We start from the raw sequence: 17,150 nt of genomic DNA, 5'->3' as shown, positions 1-17,150 counted from the left end.
GCGGCCGGAGGGGTCGGGGTCGGGGAAGAGGTCGAGAGAGAACCCAGGAAGGAAGAGATGTCCTTCTACCACAACAGGAGGCTTCTGAAGCTCTATGCCCAGCTTCCCAGGGTTGGCCCTAGAATGCGTGAGAAACAGCCTCAGAAAATCACCTCTTTTAAGGATATAGTTACCCCCAAATGCATGCGTGGGAGTTTGCCAGAGTTGAGGAGCTTTGGCGCTGACATTTTTAAAGGTGGGGCTTTTGAAAAAGGGAAATTAAAAGTGCTTAGAGCCTAGATCTGCATTACTAGTAAGAAGCGGTTTGTCTTCGGAATAATGTACCCTGCAGAGAGTGCGCTGTGTCAGCCTCATAAAGTATAAAAAAAGCACTCCTTTTCCCCATGATTAGCACTCATTTGTCAGGAAAGTACAGTCAATGTATGCTAAAAACCCACTTGAACAATTAGCTCTCTTTTTTTCCATTTGCTTTCAGGGTAATTGTGTAGCCCCTAAAATAATACATTAGATTGGCCTAAGACAACCAACTGTTGTAAGGGCAGGAAAGGGCATCATTTACCCTGATGCTGGGGATCCAAGAAAAGACAAGCCCATCTTGCTGGCATCTGGTCTCTCTGGAGTTCACACAGGGAAAGGAGCTTGGAGAGCAGTCACTGACTGAAGATGCCTAGTTTGGGCCGTTACAGACACAGCCTTTACTCCTGGCAGCTACTACAATGCATATCCTTTGTGCCAGTGCAAAGTCAGAAACTTGCTAACCTGGTTGGTTAGATGAAGTTAGCAACTGGAGAAAAAAGGCACCATAAGAGAACAGAAAGATCCTTCAAAGTGAGTGCTCCGTGGACTCAGGTTGTCTACAGTGAGAAGGGTCAGAGGCCGTGAGCAAGCCATAAATCTGGATCTTCAACAAGGAGACCAGCCAGGCACATAGCTCACATGCTTGGGGGAGCCACCTCTAGCCCAACAGCCCAGCTCCAGGAGCTCTGACATAACTGAAGCTGAGTCTGAATGGTTCCTCCAAAGCTCAGCAAACTGGGTTTTCAAAGGCCCTTTGGTTCCATGTAGCTAATTTCCATGTTATCTGGGGCCACGGCAAAGACTGTGTCCTGGAGTGGACAGAAGGAGACTGTGCTGAGTGATGAATGAGACTAAACAGTGTTCTCATGCTTGGTGATTTTGATAACAAGAGTTAAGAGCATTATAATTCCCTTTATCACCATATAAACATGTCACTTACCCGGAAAGCATACAATTTATTTGTACGTGGGAATGTAATTTAAAAATTTTCCAAAAACCAGATTGAATCTTGGGAAGCAATTTTCAAGTAAACAAAAACATGCTATGTTAATAAGCACTGTATTTCCCCCACCCCACCCCCAACATAATGTGTACGTACACATTTCCTCAAAGTCAGACTATTGGCAGGGGGTGGGGGCTGGGGGGGATTGAAACAGAACCAACTTACTTGGAATTGCAATCAAAAACTAAAACCAAAACAACCCCCAGAATATTTACCTTCATAGAGAGCAGACCAGACGGCGTGTGTAAGTGGGCTGCACTTCTGGATGGAAGCCTGTGGTGTGCAAGGCCCACCCGAGGGGTGAGGAGGAGCCTCGGTGCAGGGAGAGGAGTGGGCAGCTGGGGAGAGGCCTAAAGAACAGCCACTCTGTGGTTATGCTTGGCTCCTCATATTTTCCCAGCCTTTCTATAGTTTGGCCTTTACAAAAGGCTTCCTCATACATTATTTTGTGCAATTCTCAGAACTGAGCTGGGAAGAAAATGGAGGCTCAACAAAGTGAAGAGGCTTTCCCCAGGTCACCCACAGGAAGAGCCAGAACTCTGGCCGGCTCTCCAGATGCCAAGGCGGGCACAGGGTTGCCTCCTGGGAGGTTCTAGAAGTTTCAGGAGAGGCTGCTGGCTGGTTCTGAAGAACAACCACACCACACTGTTCCTAAAGCCTAAATTCCACTCCTAGGGATTCAGTCCTTTAGTTAAGGTTTTGTCCTTGGGTTAAATGTTGTTATCCCCAGAACATGACGCACTGATTTAGTTCTTCTCAGTATGAATGTGGTGTTCAATCATATGTGTATGGAGGCAGTATAAGGAGAGGGTAAAAAGAAGTAGAAGAGGGCAAAGTGAGGGAACCTCAAGCACGCGCTTCTGAAGGATGGAGTCAAGGAAGCAGCAAGGTGAGGAGATGGGCCGGGACCCAGGTGCTCATTCAGATATTGAAACCCCTGAGCCTCATCACAGTGACTGAGATGCAACCTTCAGCCCCGGGATCTCACAGGTGGAAGATAAAAGAGCATAGCCATCTTTGGGAACAGAAAAGGAGGAAAAAAATGGGGAGGATTTTCCATCTTGAACTTGTGAGCTAGATAATTACCATTAATAGCCACTAATTGGTTGTGGCTGATGACTCACTTAATAACATTCTGAAGCCTCTTCTGACAGTACCGGGAAAGGCAGGTTAACAAAAGCATCTCTGCGGAAGGAAGAACCTGGTTGCTCTACGCACCCAAGGCTCTTTTCACCTTGCATTAGGCTCAACTACAAATGTCTTGATGGCTGGGGCTCCCTCGGGAAATCGTTCTCACACAAGCCATCGGGAGCCTGCTCTGGGAAGACTCCTGTCATGTACCCAGACCAACTAGAGACTAAAACCAAAACAGAGGATCTACAAACGCAAGAGGAAATCTCTACCATCACCTATACAGATACATCCTTGGGGTAACAGGAGCCACTGTACTGGAGGGCAGGGACTCTGGTATCGTGTCTCCAAAGCCCTAGTGGAAAGCCCAGTACCAATCAGAGGGCAGACACTTGGGAAACCTTGGCTGAAGTGAACCACATCGTCCTGTATGAAAATGGTAGACCAGCTCATGCCTGAGGACGTGGGTTTTTGGTGGCTTCTACAAAGGTTTAAGAGAATGTGTGGGAGAAAAACCTGAAACCCTGAACACTTAATGAAGGGACCGTGCTGGTTCAGACAGCTCTGGCACTGACAAAGGTTTGAACAGTCATACTCTTGTCCCTTTGATGTCAGCCTGAAAGGCCAGTTTTAGGTCAGCCTGAACCAGAGGCCGTTGATGGCTCCTTTGCCAATTTGCCCAAACCCTTTCTAATAAGGCGGTTCCTGTTTCCCATCTATAACATCTCTCAGGGTAAAGAGCTTGGGCACCCCAGCAGCAGAACACTGGTGCGGCCCATGCGGTAGCCTGGGCCTAGCACGCGGCTGGATTACCTTGGCATACTCAAACATGCGGAGGTCAGCATACATTTCGAGTGCGAGGTTCTCATGCCCACTCCTCTTGTATAGTTTGGCGGCTTCATGGAACTTCCCCTGGTAGGAAAACACATCTGCCAGAAACAGGTCATTGTTGGTCTCTCCCCGCTTCTTCCTCTCCTGGAAAAATTAGAAGCACAGGAAATAGCCTCTGCAGCCATGGCAGGAAGCAGCCTTTACAAAGGTTAGATGTTGCTATTTCAAGTTAAGCCCCTGGGCCTTTCTACTGGAACCTCCACTTGGCTCCTGGGCTGTTGTGTCTCTCCCCTAGGTTTCTGGTGGGAATGCTTGACAACAAAAGCAGAATTTTTTCCCCAGATGAGTGAAGATCAAAAGTAATGCAAATCTTTTGTTTGTTTAATGGAAATTCCTCAGGCTGCTTTCTTGTATAATTTTCCAAGGAAACAACTGGGTAGTTAAGATGGTGTGTATTACCCACTCTCTGGTGGCCCCCAAGCTCTCAGGATCTCCCAAGTCCCCAGGCCTGGTTTGGCTTGAGCTGTGACTCGGGATGATGCAGACAAGGGGAAAGCCCAGGGTCTCTTCTCAAGAAGCAGACGACAAAATGGGATAATGAGTCTTCATATGTCCCTGTCTCTAAAGAGAAGGTGAGCAGTGCCACAAGCTGAGCGTCCGCTAGGTGCTGACGGGACCCACAGGTGAGTGGTACCACCCAAGGGTCACACGGATAGAAGCCGAGATTCAGAAGAGGGGCAGGTCAGGGTCATACCGAACTGGCATTCGGACTCAGTCTGTCTGACTCCAGATGCTCTCTGTACCACATAATAGCACTCTGGGAAACAAGTAACAGTCCCCAATAACAGACCTGCATGAGCAGACACACAGACAGCAGCACTGAGGATGAAAAGACTAACTGGCATATTCCTCTGGTGTTAGGGAACATTCATTAGTCTACAGCTCAAGTATTTGTAAACACTCAATAGCACCCAAGCTCTCATCCGCATCAGTTTCTTTTTGCTTGTTTTCTAGCAAGTGTATCACAGTGGAGGAAGATGAGACATTGAATTAAACTCCCAGACAAGCTGGTGAAACTTTTAACAGCTGGAGGCAACATGCATGCTTCCCCACTGACAGAAATAATTTTTAAAAACCAAAAAAAAAAAAAAAACCAACCCCAACAAACACCCAAAAATGAAAAAAAAATTAGCTAAACTATGTGTAGTTTAGGCTAATGAATCAAATAAACTAACTCCTAACTATATGGAGTGTATCAAAATCTTGCAGTGAGATTAAAATTATATATGTATTTCTTACCAAGGCATGGAATTTAGGAATTTTATTGATCACCATGATCAACAAAAAATGATTTCTATATACTCGGTATGTACATAGCCATACAGGCAGATTGTCTTCCTCCTGTTATCAGTACGGTTTCGTCTCCCCTACCCTAAAGGAGCCTAGCAAGGAACCTCAGTTCTCTGGAATAAAGCCGAATGCCCAGAAGCAGCTACTAAGGCCTCAGCGCAGCTAAAATGGATCATCGCTTGAAGGCAATTTACTCTTTTCCAAGAGGCATTTCTTACAAGTGTAACCACCTGGCCAGCTCACAGCACACCAGAAGAGGCAGTAAGACATGGTACATGGTGATAAGTGGTACTCACAGAGGTCAGCCACCCATGCATGAAGAACATGTCCCATGGGCTTATGTCAAGTTGTTGACCCCAGATGCCAGCCCCTGAGAGAAAGCAGCACTGGGCATTTCGAGTAGATGGCCCTGAGCGAACCCTTCACCACGTAGGTAAGCACGCTCCTTATGGCAGTGCTGTGGCAGCGGTGCTGGGGGCGGGGCTGCAGAGAGCAGGCAGCAGAAGCAAGTAGATGGCAGCTGGGCTGCAAGTAAAGATAGCTTGAGCTTGGAGATTAGAACTGGCTTTGAACTCTAACCAAGCTTTTGCCTATGGACCCTTGGGGATGTGACACAGGCTTTCTGAGCCTTAGTTTCATTATTTACCAAACAGGGATAAGAACAATATCTGCTTCATCAAGTCATTGTGAGGGTTTAAAATGCAGTTGACCCTTGAGCAACATGGGTGTTAGGGGCACTGACTCCCTCGCAGTGGAAAACTGAGGTATAATTTTTGCCTCTCCAAATTTTAACTGCTAATAGTAGTTAGTCTCCTGTTGACTGGATGCCTTATTCACAACATAAATAGTTGATTAACACATACTTTATAGGTTGCATGTATCATATACTGTCTTCTTACGGTAAAGTAAGCTAGAGAAAATGTCATTAAGAAAATCATAAGGAAAATACATTAACAGTTACTGTACTGTATTTACTGAAAAAAAAAAAAATCCACCTGTAAGTGAACCAATGCAGTTCAAACCCGTGTTGTTCAAGGCCCGGCTGTAGTGTACCCACTGATGGTGCATGGGGCACAGAGCAGCCACTTCAACAAGTGGTAACTACCATTAGGCCTAGCAGTCTGTGAGCTCCTGCAGGCCTCTCTTCCACTCAGTCTCTGCCCGTGGGGCTCGACACAAGGCTTGGCCCACAACAAGTGTTTATTATGCTGAGTTGAATCGCAGGGACAAGACATTTGCTGATTTCCTCACTGCTTCCATATGGGAATTCAAATGTATCTCACATTCCCCTAGCCTCACAATAAATCTGTTCAGGAGAAAAAATATGTATGCCTTTTAACAGACAGTCACAGGAATTCAGAGTATTGTCTTACTGTTACCCAGCAAATGGTACCCATAGAACAAGCCTCTTTAGCCCACCCCAGTCCACATGGCTCCCTCCCCAGGTCCGATTGCTGCGGATGGGGCGTAGCTCATGTGCGTTTGGGAAACGCCTCCTATACTGGCACATTTTTGAGCCCTACAGGATGGGAACCACCTAACAACCACCACAAGGATGAAAACCAGTTACTAAGAACCTATTTAATCCTCCTAGCAACCCGGGGAAATTAACCCATTTCACAGAAGACAAAGCTCAGAGAGATTAGGAACCACCTGCCTTAACCCACTACCAAGTGACAGATGGCATTCCTTGCTCCTATGTGCTGTCTCCCTGCCCCCATGGGATTCTGTCCCCCCAGACCAAGGCTGTGGTCCAAATGCCCAGACATCAGTAGGCTCTGTTTGTGTACCCTTAAGGCTCTCGCCTGCTAGAAGAGTTCCCTATAAGCCATTGACTGAGAGTCTGTGCTTTCCTGAGAAGGAAGAACATTTTGTCTTTTACCTCAATGCTGTTGATGAGCTCTAAATATCGGAGGTCTTGTACTCTGGTGAAGGCCTACAGGGGAAGAAATAAAAGAATGAAATCAGCTGCTTTCTGAGCTTCAAAAGTGGGTGATTGGCTGGGGGTGGGAAGTCAAGCTTTAGAAACTGAGCCAGTAAGGAGGGAAAAGAAGCAAGCATTGATTAATCGCCATGTGTTCAGGAGGGTTATACCACCCAGTGAGGCACAGCTTTATCCCTGGGATTAGTTCACACAAAGAACAGCAAAGAAGTCCCGGTTGCATCAATCACTTTGGGATTAGGTAAAACAAAACTATGATACTGCAGTCTGTGATGGTGCCCGCTTGGGGGAATCTCTATGCAAAAGGGAAGAACAGGGCGGTCTGATACTCTTGAGGCAGGGGCACTGGAGTGGGAGTGGGGAAGATGTACTGACTGAGGAGAGACTGCTATACGTCTTGGTGACTGGGACGGAAAGTGGGAGACAGCTAAGCTGACCAACAGTGCATAAACACAGGGCACCAAGAGCCCACAGTACCGGCATGGAGGAGGAGGAGGAGGAGGAGGAGAAAGTTAAGAAGGAATAAAGATGGTTTCTAGAAGGAAGGGGGAGGTTAGGGAATAAATCACTCCAAGTCCCTGGAAGGCAAACTCTTATGTAAATCCTAAAAGTGGAGCTCTTGCCTTAGATTCACAGTAAACCCAGAGACTTTAACCCATAGGCTGCTAGAAATTTCTAGGCAGCCTTCCTCAGGAAGATTAGTGTTAGGTAAGTTTCTTTTGCTGCCTTCTGATTCTGCAAGGGGTTTAGAGAGGAACCTAACCCACCATGTCAGGTTGATCTTCAGCTGGCTTTGCTGTCAACATTTCTACCCAGGTGTGCTGCTTTACACTGTCCCATGTGAAATGGGCTGAGATAGCCCTAGATAGGACAGCAGGCCCAGGAGTCCTTTGAATATGAAAATGCAGAAAAACCGCCCTGACCACTTGCAACCTCTATTTCGCTGCATGACATCCTCTGTCCCAAAAAGACTTGGGGAAATGAGCAAGTCATCCGGCCTCTGGCTGCCTCGCGGATGACCACAATGTGACTTCATCTTTTCATCCTGCAGAGCTACACATCCTGTCAGGGACTGAGGATCCCGAGGTGAATATGACCTCTATCCCTCCCCAGTTCATGGGCCCACACTCTGAAAGGAGAGGCAGGCAGATTAAGCAGATCATTAAATCTCTGTGAGCTAGGAGCTATGCAAGTATGAACTAGATACTCTGGAGAAAACAGATTCACTGTCTGAGCATGGGCAGTGGCAGGAGGCAGGATTAGGAAGAGTACCACAAAGTAGGAACCTGGCAAATGGGCATTCCTGAAGAGGAATTCTTTGACAGGGTAAAGCAGGCATCACATGTGCAAAGGAGCACCAAGAATACTCGTGTTCCTCGCTGGAGGTCTTATAAGCTATCTTGTGGATCAGGGCTTCCTGGAAGCAATAGGAAAGGGGAAAACCTAGGATGTCTACAAAGAGGCAGAGAGGAAAGAGGGAGCATTTCAGGTCTCAGTCCTACCTGAGACTTTCCGGTTGGGGGGCCCTGAACTTCTTCCCTGCCTCTAGGCTCCCAAGTCTGCCTTACGGAAAGGGGCAAATGAGCGATGTCTTTCTAGTTCTGCTCTGCTAGGATTCTAGGATTTACCACCCTGAGAAATCTGCTTCCAAGTTCCTTCGACCCTAATACATTCTGTAGCGTCAGGGGTGCCCTGGTCTGAGTGGTCAGGGTCACAAGGCCCGTGACTAACCTCAGCAGAGGGAAGTATGGGAACAGGGAACTGCATCTGCAGTTCTGCTCGAGGCCGCGGTCCTGGGTGCTAAGCAGCTCTCCTCTGCCATCTAGTGAGGACACTGGTTTATCTCCAGCGCCACCCTCCACCTCTTGTTTGCCTGAGTGACTTGGCAAAGCAGAAAAAGAAAGGCTGGGGATTTGGGATTTGTATAAAAAGATCAAGCTCGAGTCTATGGTCAAAATCTTGTGGCTTTAATAATTTCCATTTCTAGGGAGTGTTTGGGGAATACAAGCTTGGGGTTACTGTTAAACAAATGAAGGGTCATTCCAGTTTTGTTTTGATCCATTTAAACATTTGCTGAGCACCTAACCCCATGCTAGGCAGTGCTGGCTGAACTAAAATGAGGTAGGTGTTTAGTTCTTGGGTGTGAGGAGATGACAATCTATAAGGAAGCTTTAAATTTCATTCCAGGCTAGGGGGGCCTGGGTGGCTCAGTCAGTTAGGAGTCCCACTTTGCCATAATTAAGGTCATGATCTCGTGGTTCATGAGTTCAAGCCCAACATCAGGCTCTGTGCTGACAGCTCAGAGCCTGGAGCCTGCTTTGGATTCCACATCTCCCTTTCTCTCTGCCCCTCCCCCACTTACATGCATGCACGTGCTTGCTTTCCCCCCCAAAATAAATAAACATTTAAAAAAATTAAGTTTCATTCCAGGCTGAAAACAAAACATAGTCTAGGAATACTTTGTTATTCTTCATCCCTCTTGGCATTTTGGAAGGAGGGTTGGGGGGAAGAGAGGTGGGGATGGGGGACAGGAGAAGGAAGCTCCCTCCATGAGAATGTTTCCTGCCTTTGAATTCTTAAAGCCCTCCTCTATTACAAGTTTGCTGACACTCAGTAGATCTAAAAACATAATATAATTAAATAACAGCAATTTTACTTGTTTTTATAATAGCTAGTATTTGTACAACCACTGCTAGTTCTAGAAGCCCTTTTACAATGTGGTGGTCAAGCCTACTGACCCCGTGTCAGGAGGGCAGGGCAGTTAGTATATTCGCCATGCCCACCACACACATGGGAGGATGGAGCCTCTGAGAGAAGCGGCCAGCACAGGGTCTAGTCTACATAGAGCAGAGCTGGTATCTGGCCTCAGATCCTCTCTCCTTTCATGCCTAGAGTCTGGGCCCAGCGCAGGGCGGGCATCACATATTCCTGTAATTCCTTCCCCGCATGCTCAGTAATATGGACAAATTAGTATTTGATTAATTGGCTATGGGAAGATAAAGAGGGAAGGGAGGAGTAGGGGAAAGGGAATTGAAGGCCATTCCTTCCCTCTACATCAGGTTCCAGATGAAAACCCAATTCAGACAGAGCTGGGCTTTTTCTGATGTGTACAAAGGGGTCAGATGTTGTCAGCCAGTTTCTGTAGTTTTAATATACTAGCCAGTAAATGGCACCATGAATCAAGGCCATGAAGGTATGTAGGGAGTGACACTGCTGTCAGAACCAGAGAGTTTCAACCATACTTAGCAGAATACCAAGAAAAATAGCACTGTGTGATAAATGGCTAATACTAATAAGTGCTTACACCAATAATAAAAATTACCCTTGGGAGGCCTGGAGGGCTCAGCTGGTTGAGCATCCAACTCTTGATTTCAGCTTGATTTCAGACCCAGGTCGTCATCCCAGGGTCATGGGATCAAGCCCTGTACTGGGCTCCACGCTGACTGTTAAGTCTGCTTAAGATTCTCTCTCTCTCTCTCTCTCTCTCTCNACGCTGACTGTGAAGTCTGCTTAAGATTCTCTCTCTCTCTCTCTCTCTCTCTCTCTCTCTCTGTCCCTCCCCCAATAATGTGTACTCTCTCCAAAATTAAAAAAAAAATTTTAGTATGTCCCTATTTTTGTTCCCGACTTTCAGCTAGGGGCTTTACATAAAAGATAGCTAATAAAAGTGACAGCTAGACTCTATCAGATGTTTCTCCTGTATCAGGCCTTACAGACATTGTCACATTAGACCCTTAGAACTTTGTGAGGATGAGGCCAGTCACCACTCTAATTTTATAAGTAAGCAACCCTGGAAATGAGTTACCTGCCCAGACTCAGTCAGGAGATAGCTGAGCTGAGATCTGCACACAGGTCAGCCTATCTCCAGAGCTCACTACTGTACGCAGCTGCCTCTCTGTATGTTACCTGGACTCACTTCTGCCTCCTCAAGGGACCCTCCAAGGGCCAGATTCCAGCTCATGCTGACTAGATGCTTACCTTCTTTGCTGTTTCAAACTCTAATCCTTCTAAAGCTTCCATGGCCAGCTCACGCCAGTCAGTGTCCGTCACACCCAAGCAAGCAATCTGGTAGGCTTCTTTGAACATTTTCCTATCCAGGTACTGGTACATTGGAGCAGACTGCAAGATTTCATCAAAAGGAAAGAAGGCTATTTTGAGGGCAATGGAAAGAATCAGATCCATACAAAGCCTGACTCCAGATGTGTGCACTGACGTAACTACAAATGCCTATAGAGCAATACTATAAAGATTAATCAGTACCCTTCTCACCCCACGCCACCCATGTGCCTTCCATTTGTCACTCCTTTTCATAGCCAAACCATTGCGTTCAGCAGCACAAACTTCTTGTTTGTCCTTCCCTCCACCACTAGCTTTCCCCAAGGTCCAGGTCTGTTTTACCACAAGGTATCACCCTCACCTAGAATGCCCTTGTTCCTTCTCACCCATGGGCAAAGTGCCTGTTTGGCTTTGAGGGCCCTGTTAAAATGACCTCCTCAAGGAAAGGAGTCTGAGCTTTCTTGCCCTTTATCCAGATCTCAATTGTGTTGTAATGACAAGCCCCTCTCCTCCACAGGTCTGGGCACAACCTGAGGGCACTGTTAGGGCTGTACTTACCTCCCCCAGCAGGTCTTTGGTCTATGTTTGCTGGAGGAAGGTACAATGTTACTGTGAGGAAGGGGTCTGAGATGGTCTCTTACAAGAAACCAGCTTACCCGAGAAAGGTAAGTGATTCGCTCCATGTTGCCCAGGAAGGCTGGGAACCTTCCTGCCATCCCTCCTCCCAGACAGGGCTGCCTCACTGTGATACCGGTGAATAGTTCCTAATAATTTCTCTTCCTAGGTTTACACAGCACTTTTGGATCTGTCCCAACAGGTCTATGTTGCAGGTTATTATCATGCTCTGACTATAGTCAGGACACACACGTGGCACAAGGAAGACACGTGCCCGGCTCTTGGATGTGGGGTACATGAATGTGTGTGCACACGAGAACAGGTCTGAGCTGAGTCTGGCGTCCTGAGTAATGAAGGCCCTGCCCTTGTTTTAAGCCAGTATGCTGAAGGGAACTGAATCTCTCTGGGGCAGTAGACATCAATCAGCTGGTACCTCATGCTAATGGTTCTCAAATGTGGAGCTGGAAGAGCTGTTTTCTCCATTTGGCGCCTTTATCTTTGAACTTCCCTGCCTCATTTTTTTAGCTTTAGAGTTGAAAGTTGGTGGGGTTTTTGTTTTTTTTTTCTTTTTAAGCCATTCTGCCCTCTGACAGCAAGATGTGGCCGTTTAGGAGTGCTCATCTTTTCTACCATACCATCCAGCTACCTTTCCCTTCTTTAGAGGAGTAATGGGGTATGGACAGGGGAGTAGTCGAGCCAGAAGCCAGGCCTGGCTCAGTCACATCCTAGCTAGGTGCTTTTTGGGTAAACTAATTAACTTCTGTTTAGATGCCCTGCCCAGCTCACAGACTACTACGGGCAAACGAGACACACTCAGTACGTCCGCTGTATTTTCTCAGCACCAGCTCCTCGCCATCTCCCCAACTCTCCAGGCGTGTTCCCACCTCTACCTTTCTGTTTGAAACACCCTCCCTGCTCCTCTCTATTCCCAGACCTTTCAGGGCTCAGATCAAGTGTCACTACCTCCTGGAAGCTTTCTCACACTCCCCGTGCAAAATGAGCTTTCCTTCTAAACTCCTTAGTGAGCACCCTCTGTTCCAATTTACTTCTGTTTTGTAGCCTTTGTACTTTAAGATTGCTAATAACAGTAACAATAGGGCCAGACAAAACCCATAAAACTGGTATATTAACCCCACTGCATAGAAAGTGAGGCCCCAAAGAGTGAAAGGAGTTGCTCAAGATTATGGCTGGTTCAGGCAGCAAAGTCAGAACTCAAAGTCAGCGATCTCTCCCCTAAACTGCACAACTTCTCACCATGTTGAACACCCTGTGAGGACAGAACAGGTACATCAGGATCGAGGAGACAACAAATGATTAACATTCGGGCTTGCTTGGGAGGTACAATCTGAGAGTGGGAATTTTAAAAATATCCTAACTGAACAAATGCCCTCTGAGTTCTACTTTATCTCACTGTTGCATTCCAAGCATGAAGTCACCACCCACCCCAAGAAGCCTCACAAGGGCTTGCCGCCCTACTTGGCAGCCCTGCCAAACCAGTTCTTGCACAAGATGATGTAAATTTCGAAAGGAAACCAGAAATCCCCAGAGTGGTCTGATGCTTTCTCCCTCCTTTCTAAGCCAAAACCACAGGATGGCTGAAGGCAGAAGCAACAGATAAATAGCCTTTGTCTTGAGGCTGCCTTTCCTAACTCTTGGCAGTTTTGACCTGCTGCATCAGCAGGATGGCCTTGGTGAAGCCGTGGGGGGTGGGGGATGGGGGTGGGAGGAGACTGACTTCTGAATCTGAAGGGCTTGGCAGAGGAAGCCCCAGGCCGCCCCTTCGGCTCCTCTTTGGCAGCCAAAGTCAGGGAGCAGCAAACTGCATTTATCTTTGAGGTCAGGATGGCAGTCTTAGGAGAAAAACTTTCAGTCAACATAGTGTGTTTGGCATGATTAAGGAAGACTGGGTTTCTGGTGGATGCAGTGCATGGGTCTGGGATGGGGGCAGATAAGGACTATAAGGAAACAGTTCAGTAAGGGCTGTTCTTGCCCCTCCTCCGCTGCCACTCCCACCCACCTCTCTCCTTCCTTTCTTTCTCTTTCCTTTTCCTCAGATCTGAATTCCACTAACGTTTACTGAATAACTGCTCTGTGTCAGACCCTAATAATTTATGCACAATGAGTAGCAAGGGTATCCTCAACTTAGAGGAAGAAGTGGACTCCAGCCCCACCCTTTATAAGAAGCCAAGCCAGGCTTTTGGTGACTACAAAGGTGGGGAGATCTTGGCCAGGCTGAGGACATAGGATCTCACTGTCCTGCCAGCCCTTTGACCATCTTCTGAAGCACCTCAATAAAATGGTATGATGCTCTCCACCCACACCCAAAAACAGAAGTTGAGCCGGGGACAGTGAGTAGGGCACGTGTGTGTGGAGGGAACACAGAGTGATGCAGTCTCTGTGAAGGGCAATCCAGAAATGTGTCTAAAAATCCTTCAAATGTATGTGGCCTTTTACCTAGCAGTTTCACTTCAAGGGATCCATACTAAGGAGCTAAGTTGGGATAGACACAAAGACTTAGCAAGAAAGATGCTATCAACAGTAGCAAAAAAGCCGTAAGCAGTGTAAATGTCCAACAGTTGGTAGTGGTTGAGTAAGCTGTGGAAGGAACATCCATGTGATAGGACAAAAGGCAGTCATTAAAAACAACGTGGGGGTGGGGACAGCAGGGAGGCAGGAAGGGTTACAATAAAAGGGCAGCCCATGGGGTGCCTGGGTGCCTCAGTCATGAGCATCCGACTTCAGCTCCAGTCATGATCTCACAGTTTGTGAGCTGGAGCCTCGTATCAGACTCTGTGCTGACAGCTTGGAGCCTAGAGCCTGCTTCAGAGTCTGGGTCTCCCTCTCTCTCTGCCCCTCCCCCTCTCTCCTCTTCAAAATTAATAAACATTAAAAAAGGGCAGCCCAACATTAGAGATCTCATGGGTTGGTGGTGGGAGATGCATGTGTACTATGGTTTTGCAGACTGCTACCAGTGGGGAAACCGGGCAAGGTGTACAAGGGATCTCGGTACGATTTCTTACAACCATAAGAAGCTCTACAGTCACCTTAATAGTTTTAAAATGCTAGAAAAGTACATTTATTGATGTGGAGCCATGTTTCCAGTAGACTGCTGAGACAAAAAGCCACGTGGCTAGTTGACAGGCAATAATTCATCCAGTGATGGGTCGGCAATATGTAAATGTTAGGTTAAATTGGAAGATAGTGATAAAGGAAGATGACTAACAATCTCTCTCTCTCCTTTATGGTCCACATTCAGTAAAGGAAGAACAGTAAATCTGAGGTTTCATCAATATTTACAGCAGATTTACAATATTTACAGTCGATTCAACTTTTGTTTACAACATCCATATACAATTATATACTTATAATTGTATATTCTGCATATTTACATATACATATGGAAAAGGCCTGCGTGGATATGTTCTGAAATGTTTAGGAGTGATTCCCTCTTGAGGATGGGATTCTGAGAGCTAAGCCTCTATTTTATGGCATTTCTTCAATGGGTGATTTCCTCGCAGAGCAGACAGACAGCCTGGACGGCTGGGATTAGGCCAGACCAGACTTGTGCTGTCAATCCCTGCCCCTCTGTTTGGGGCTCCAGGTCCCCATTTCTGTTGTGCCCTCCCCCTAGTTTGAGAGACTTGTGCACAGTCCCTTGGTCCCTTTTTGGCTCACAGACCTCAGCGTCCCACCCCTGCACCCGACCCTATTCTTTCTCCCTCACGCACACCACTGTGCTCACGCATCTGTGCGGACTCCCAGCTTTGCTGGCTCGCATCCCTCTGCCCCATGCACGGCCCTCAGTGAAATACCCTCTGTCTGCAGACAGACGACCCTGAATGCCCCTCCCTGTCCCAACCAAGAAGGGGACACAGGAAAGACTGGAGGCTCAGTGAGGTGGAGCTGTTTGTCCAAAGACACAGGTTGTACAAGGCAGAGACAGGGTTTCAGGTTCTAGTCCAGAGTACCTTCCATGACATCATAACTGCAACTCCTCTCTCTTCCCTCTCTCCTCACCACCCATCCCCCCACCCGACACACCAATGCATAGCCTGGCTCTCCGTGGATTGTGTGCCCTGCCACCGCCGACAGCTGACAAGTACCCCGGTTACCTGTGGCACCTCCACGGCCGACATGGAGAAGACATGGAGGCAGAAGATCTTGGAGCCATGGTAGCCAACCACAAAGCCCTGTAGCTTCTGCTGGTGCACAGGGAAGTTGCTGGCTTTGATGTTGAGGTAGCCTCCTCCCGAGAAGCAGAGCATGTCCTCACACTGGGTGTTCCAGGCCACGCTGTTGGCATTTGGCTCCTGAGGGACAGGAATAGTAAGGATCCTTTGACGACCACCCTGGCCTTTGCCACCATTCCTGCATTCAGCTAGGCACTTTTTAAAGCCTGAATCACACTAAATTGCTAAGAGTGGGATGGGGGAAAGGGAGAAAAAGGGAAGCAAAAGAATAGCATAGAAGCACAGAGGCAAAATCCTCTAGGCCTCTATGCACTTGTTTGTGTTGGAATTTTTTTAATAAACCAGCATTACTTTAAAAAAAAGTATTATTATCCCAAATATTAATCATTACATAGTGAGAAAATGAGCAAAGTGACTTTATTTCTATTAGAGAATGAGTATACACAGCTATACCTACAAGGTTTAGAGGGATATGTTCCAGGGCTCCTGGGTGGCTCAGTCAGTTGAGCGTCGGACCCCTGATTTCAGTTCATGTCATGATCCCAGGGTCATGGGAATGAGCCCTGCGTCAGGCTCTGGGCTGAGCATGAAGCCTGCTTGGGGCTCTCGTTCTCTCTCCTCTTTCTCCCTCTCCCCCCATACGTGCATCCACTCTCTCTCTCTAAAATAAAACAAACAAGCAAGGGTGCCTGGGTGGCTCAGCTGGTTGAGCACCTGACTCTGGACTTCAGCTCAGGTCATACCCTCAAGCTCATGATCTTGTGGTCATGAGATAGAGCCCTGCATTGGGCTCCACACTGAGTGAGGCACCTACTTAAGATCCTCTCTCTCCCTCTCCCGCTTCCCCTCCCCAGTGTGCGTGTGCTCCCTCACTCACTAAATAAAAACAAAAATAAAACAAACAAAAAAAAAACACATAAAAGGATATGTTTCAAAGTATTAACAGTGATTGTTTTGGGGTGGGTGGATGGGTGCTTTTAATTTTTTATGTTTTTTGTTTGCCTGAAATTCTCTTTTAACCCATTGTTAAATCTATTGTTTTTTATAATAAGGAAAAAAACTGTTATTTTTACATTTGAAAATAATATATTGTCTCTGTAAATATATTTATAATTCTCATGCTGTAGAAACAGAGTTGCCCTGGGAGGCACTCCCTCTCCTATGGGTTTTCCACTTAGCTCTGGAGCCCCAGGGAGCAGATGTTCACACCTTTCTGCACAGAATCTTTTACAATGTCTGAAACTTTTAAATGAGCATGGGTTCCTTTTATAATGAGCAAAAACAATATAGCTGTTTTAATTTGCAGGGGGCAGGAGTAGTGGAGAGAAGAAAAAGAAAGCTGGGAATGCTTATGTCTCCTGACAAGGCCTGAGAATTACCTTGCCTAGCTACTACAGAAACTTCGGTGGAGATGGGGAAGGACACACGCCCTTCCACTCCTGTATGGCTCTAGGCTCAGGCACAGATTCACAACTGGGGGCCTGCTAACCTACCTACAGGAGGTAGTGGTGAGGCTGGGAAGAGGAAAGGTAACATTTAGGGCCATGTTTTGTAAGGCACTGAACTACAGACTGTGGTGTCTGTTTAGTACTATAGCAATTCTGTGAGGGGGCAATTACAAGTTTAATTCAGAGAAAAGGAGAAATTTAGGCTCAGTGAACTGCACTAACTTGCTTGGGATCACACTGTAAGTGGTGAGGGCAGGACTGGAGCCCAGGTCTGTCTGAAGACGAAG

General features: G+C 47.0%; 1 protein-coding gene across 9 annotated transcripts in view; it reads right to left on the bottom strand.

Annotated features, from left to right (window-relative positions):
• IFT122 (intraflagellar transport 122) overlaps nt 1–17,150 on the bottom strand; it is a 74,233-nt gene that overhangs the window by 19,468 nt on the left and 37,615 nt on the right. For all 9 annotated transcript variants that reach the window (XM_077751612.1, XM_077751614.1, XM_077751609.1 and 6 more), the window contains 4 exons: nt 15,338–15,535; nt 10,533–10,673; nt 6,495–6,548; nt 3,245–3,406 (listed from right to left, as the gene is read on the bottom strand). In XM_077751612.1, the coding sequence (XP_077607738.1) occupies nt 3,245–3,406; nt 6,495–6,548; nt 10,533–10,673; nt 15,338–15,535 (555 nt within the window). The remainder of the gene's footprint in view (nt 1–3,244; nt 3,407–6,494; nt 6,549–10,532; nt 10,674–15,337; nt 15,536–17,150) is intronic.

This window comes from Crocuta crocuta, unplaced genomic scaffold, assembly GCF_008692635.1.
Source record: "Crocuta crocuta isolate KB4526 unplaced genomic scaffold, BGI_CrCroc_1.0 scaffold69-1, whole genome shotgun sequence".
Lineage (NCBI taxonomy): Eukaryota > Metazoa > Chordata > Mammalia > Carnivora > Hyaenidae > Crocuta > Crocuta crocuta.
This window is presented reverse-complemented; position numbering and strand designations above follow the sequence as displayed.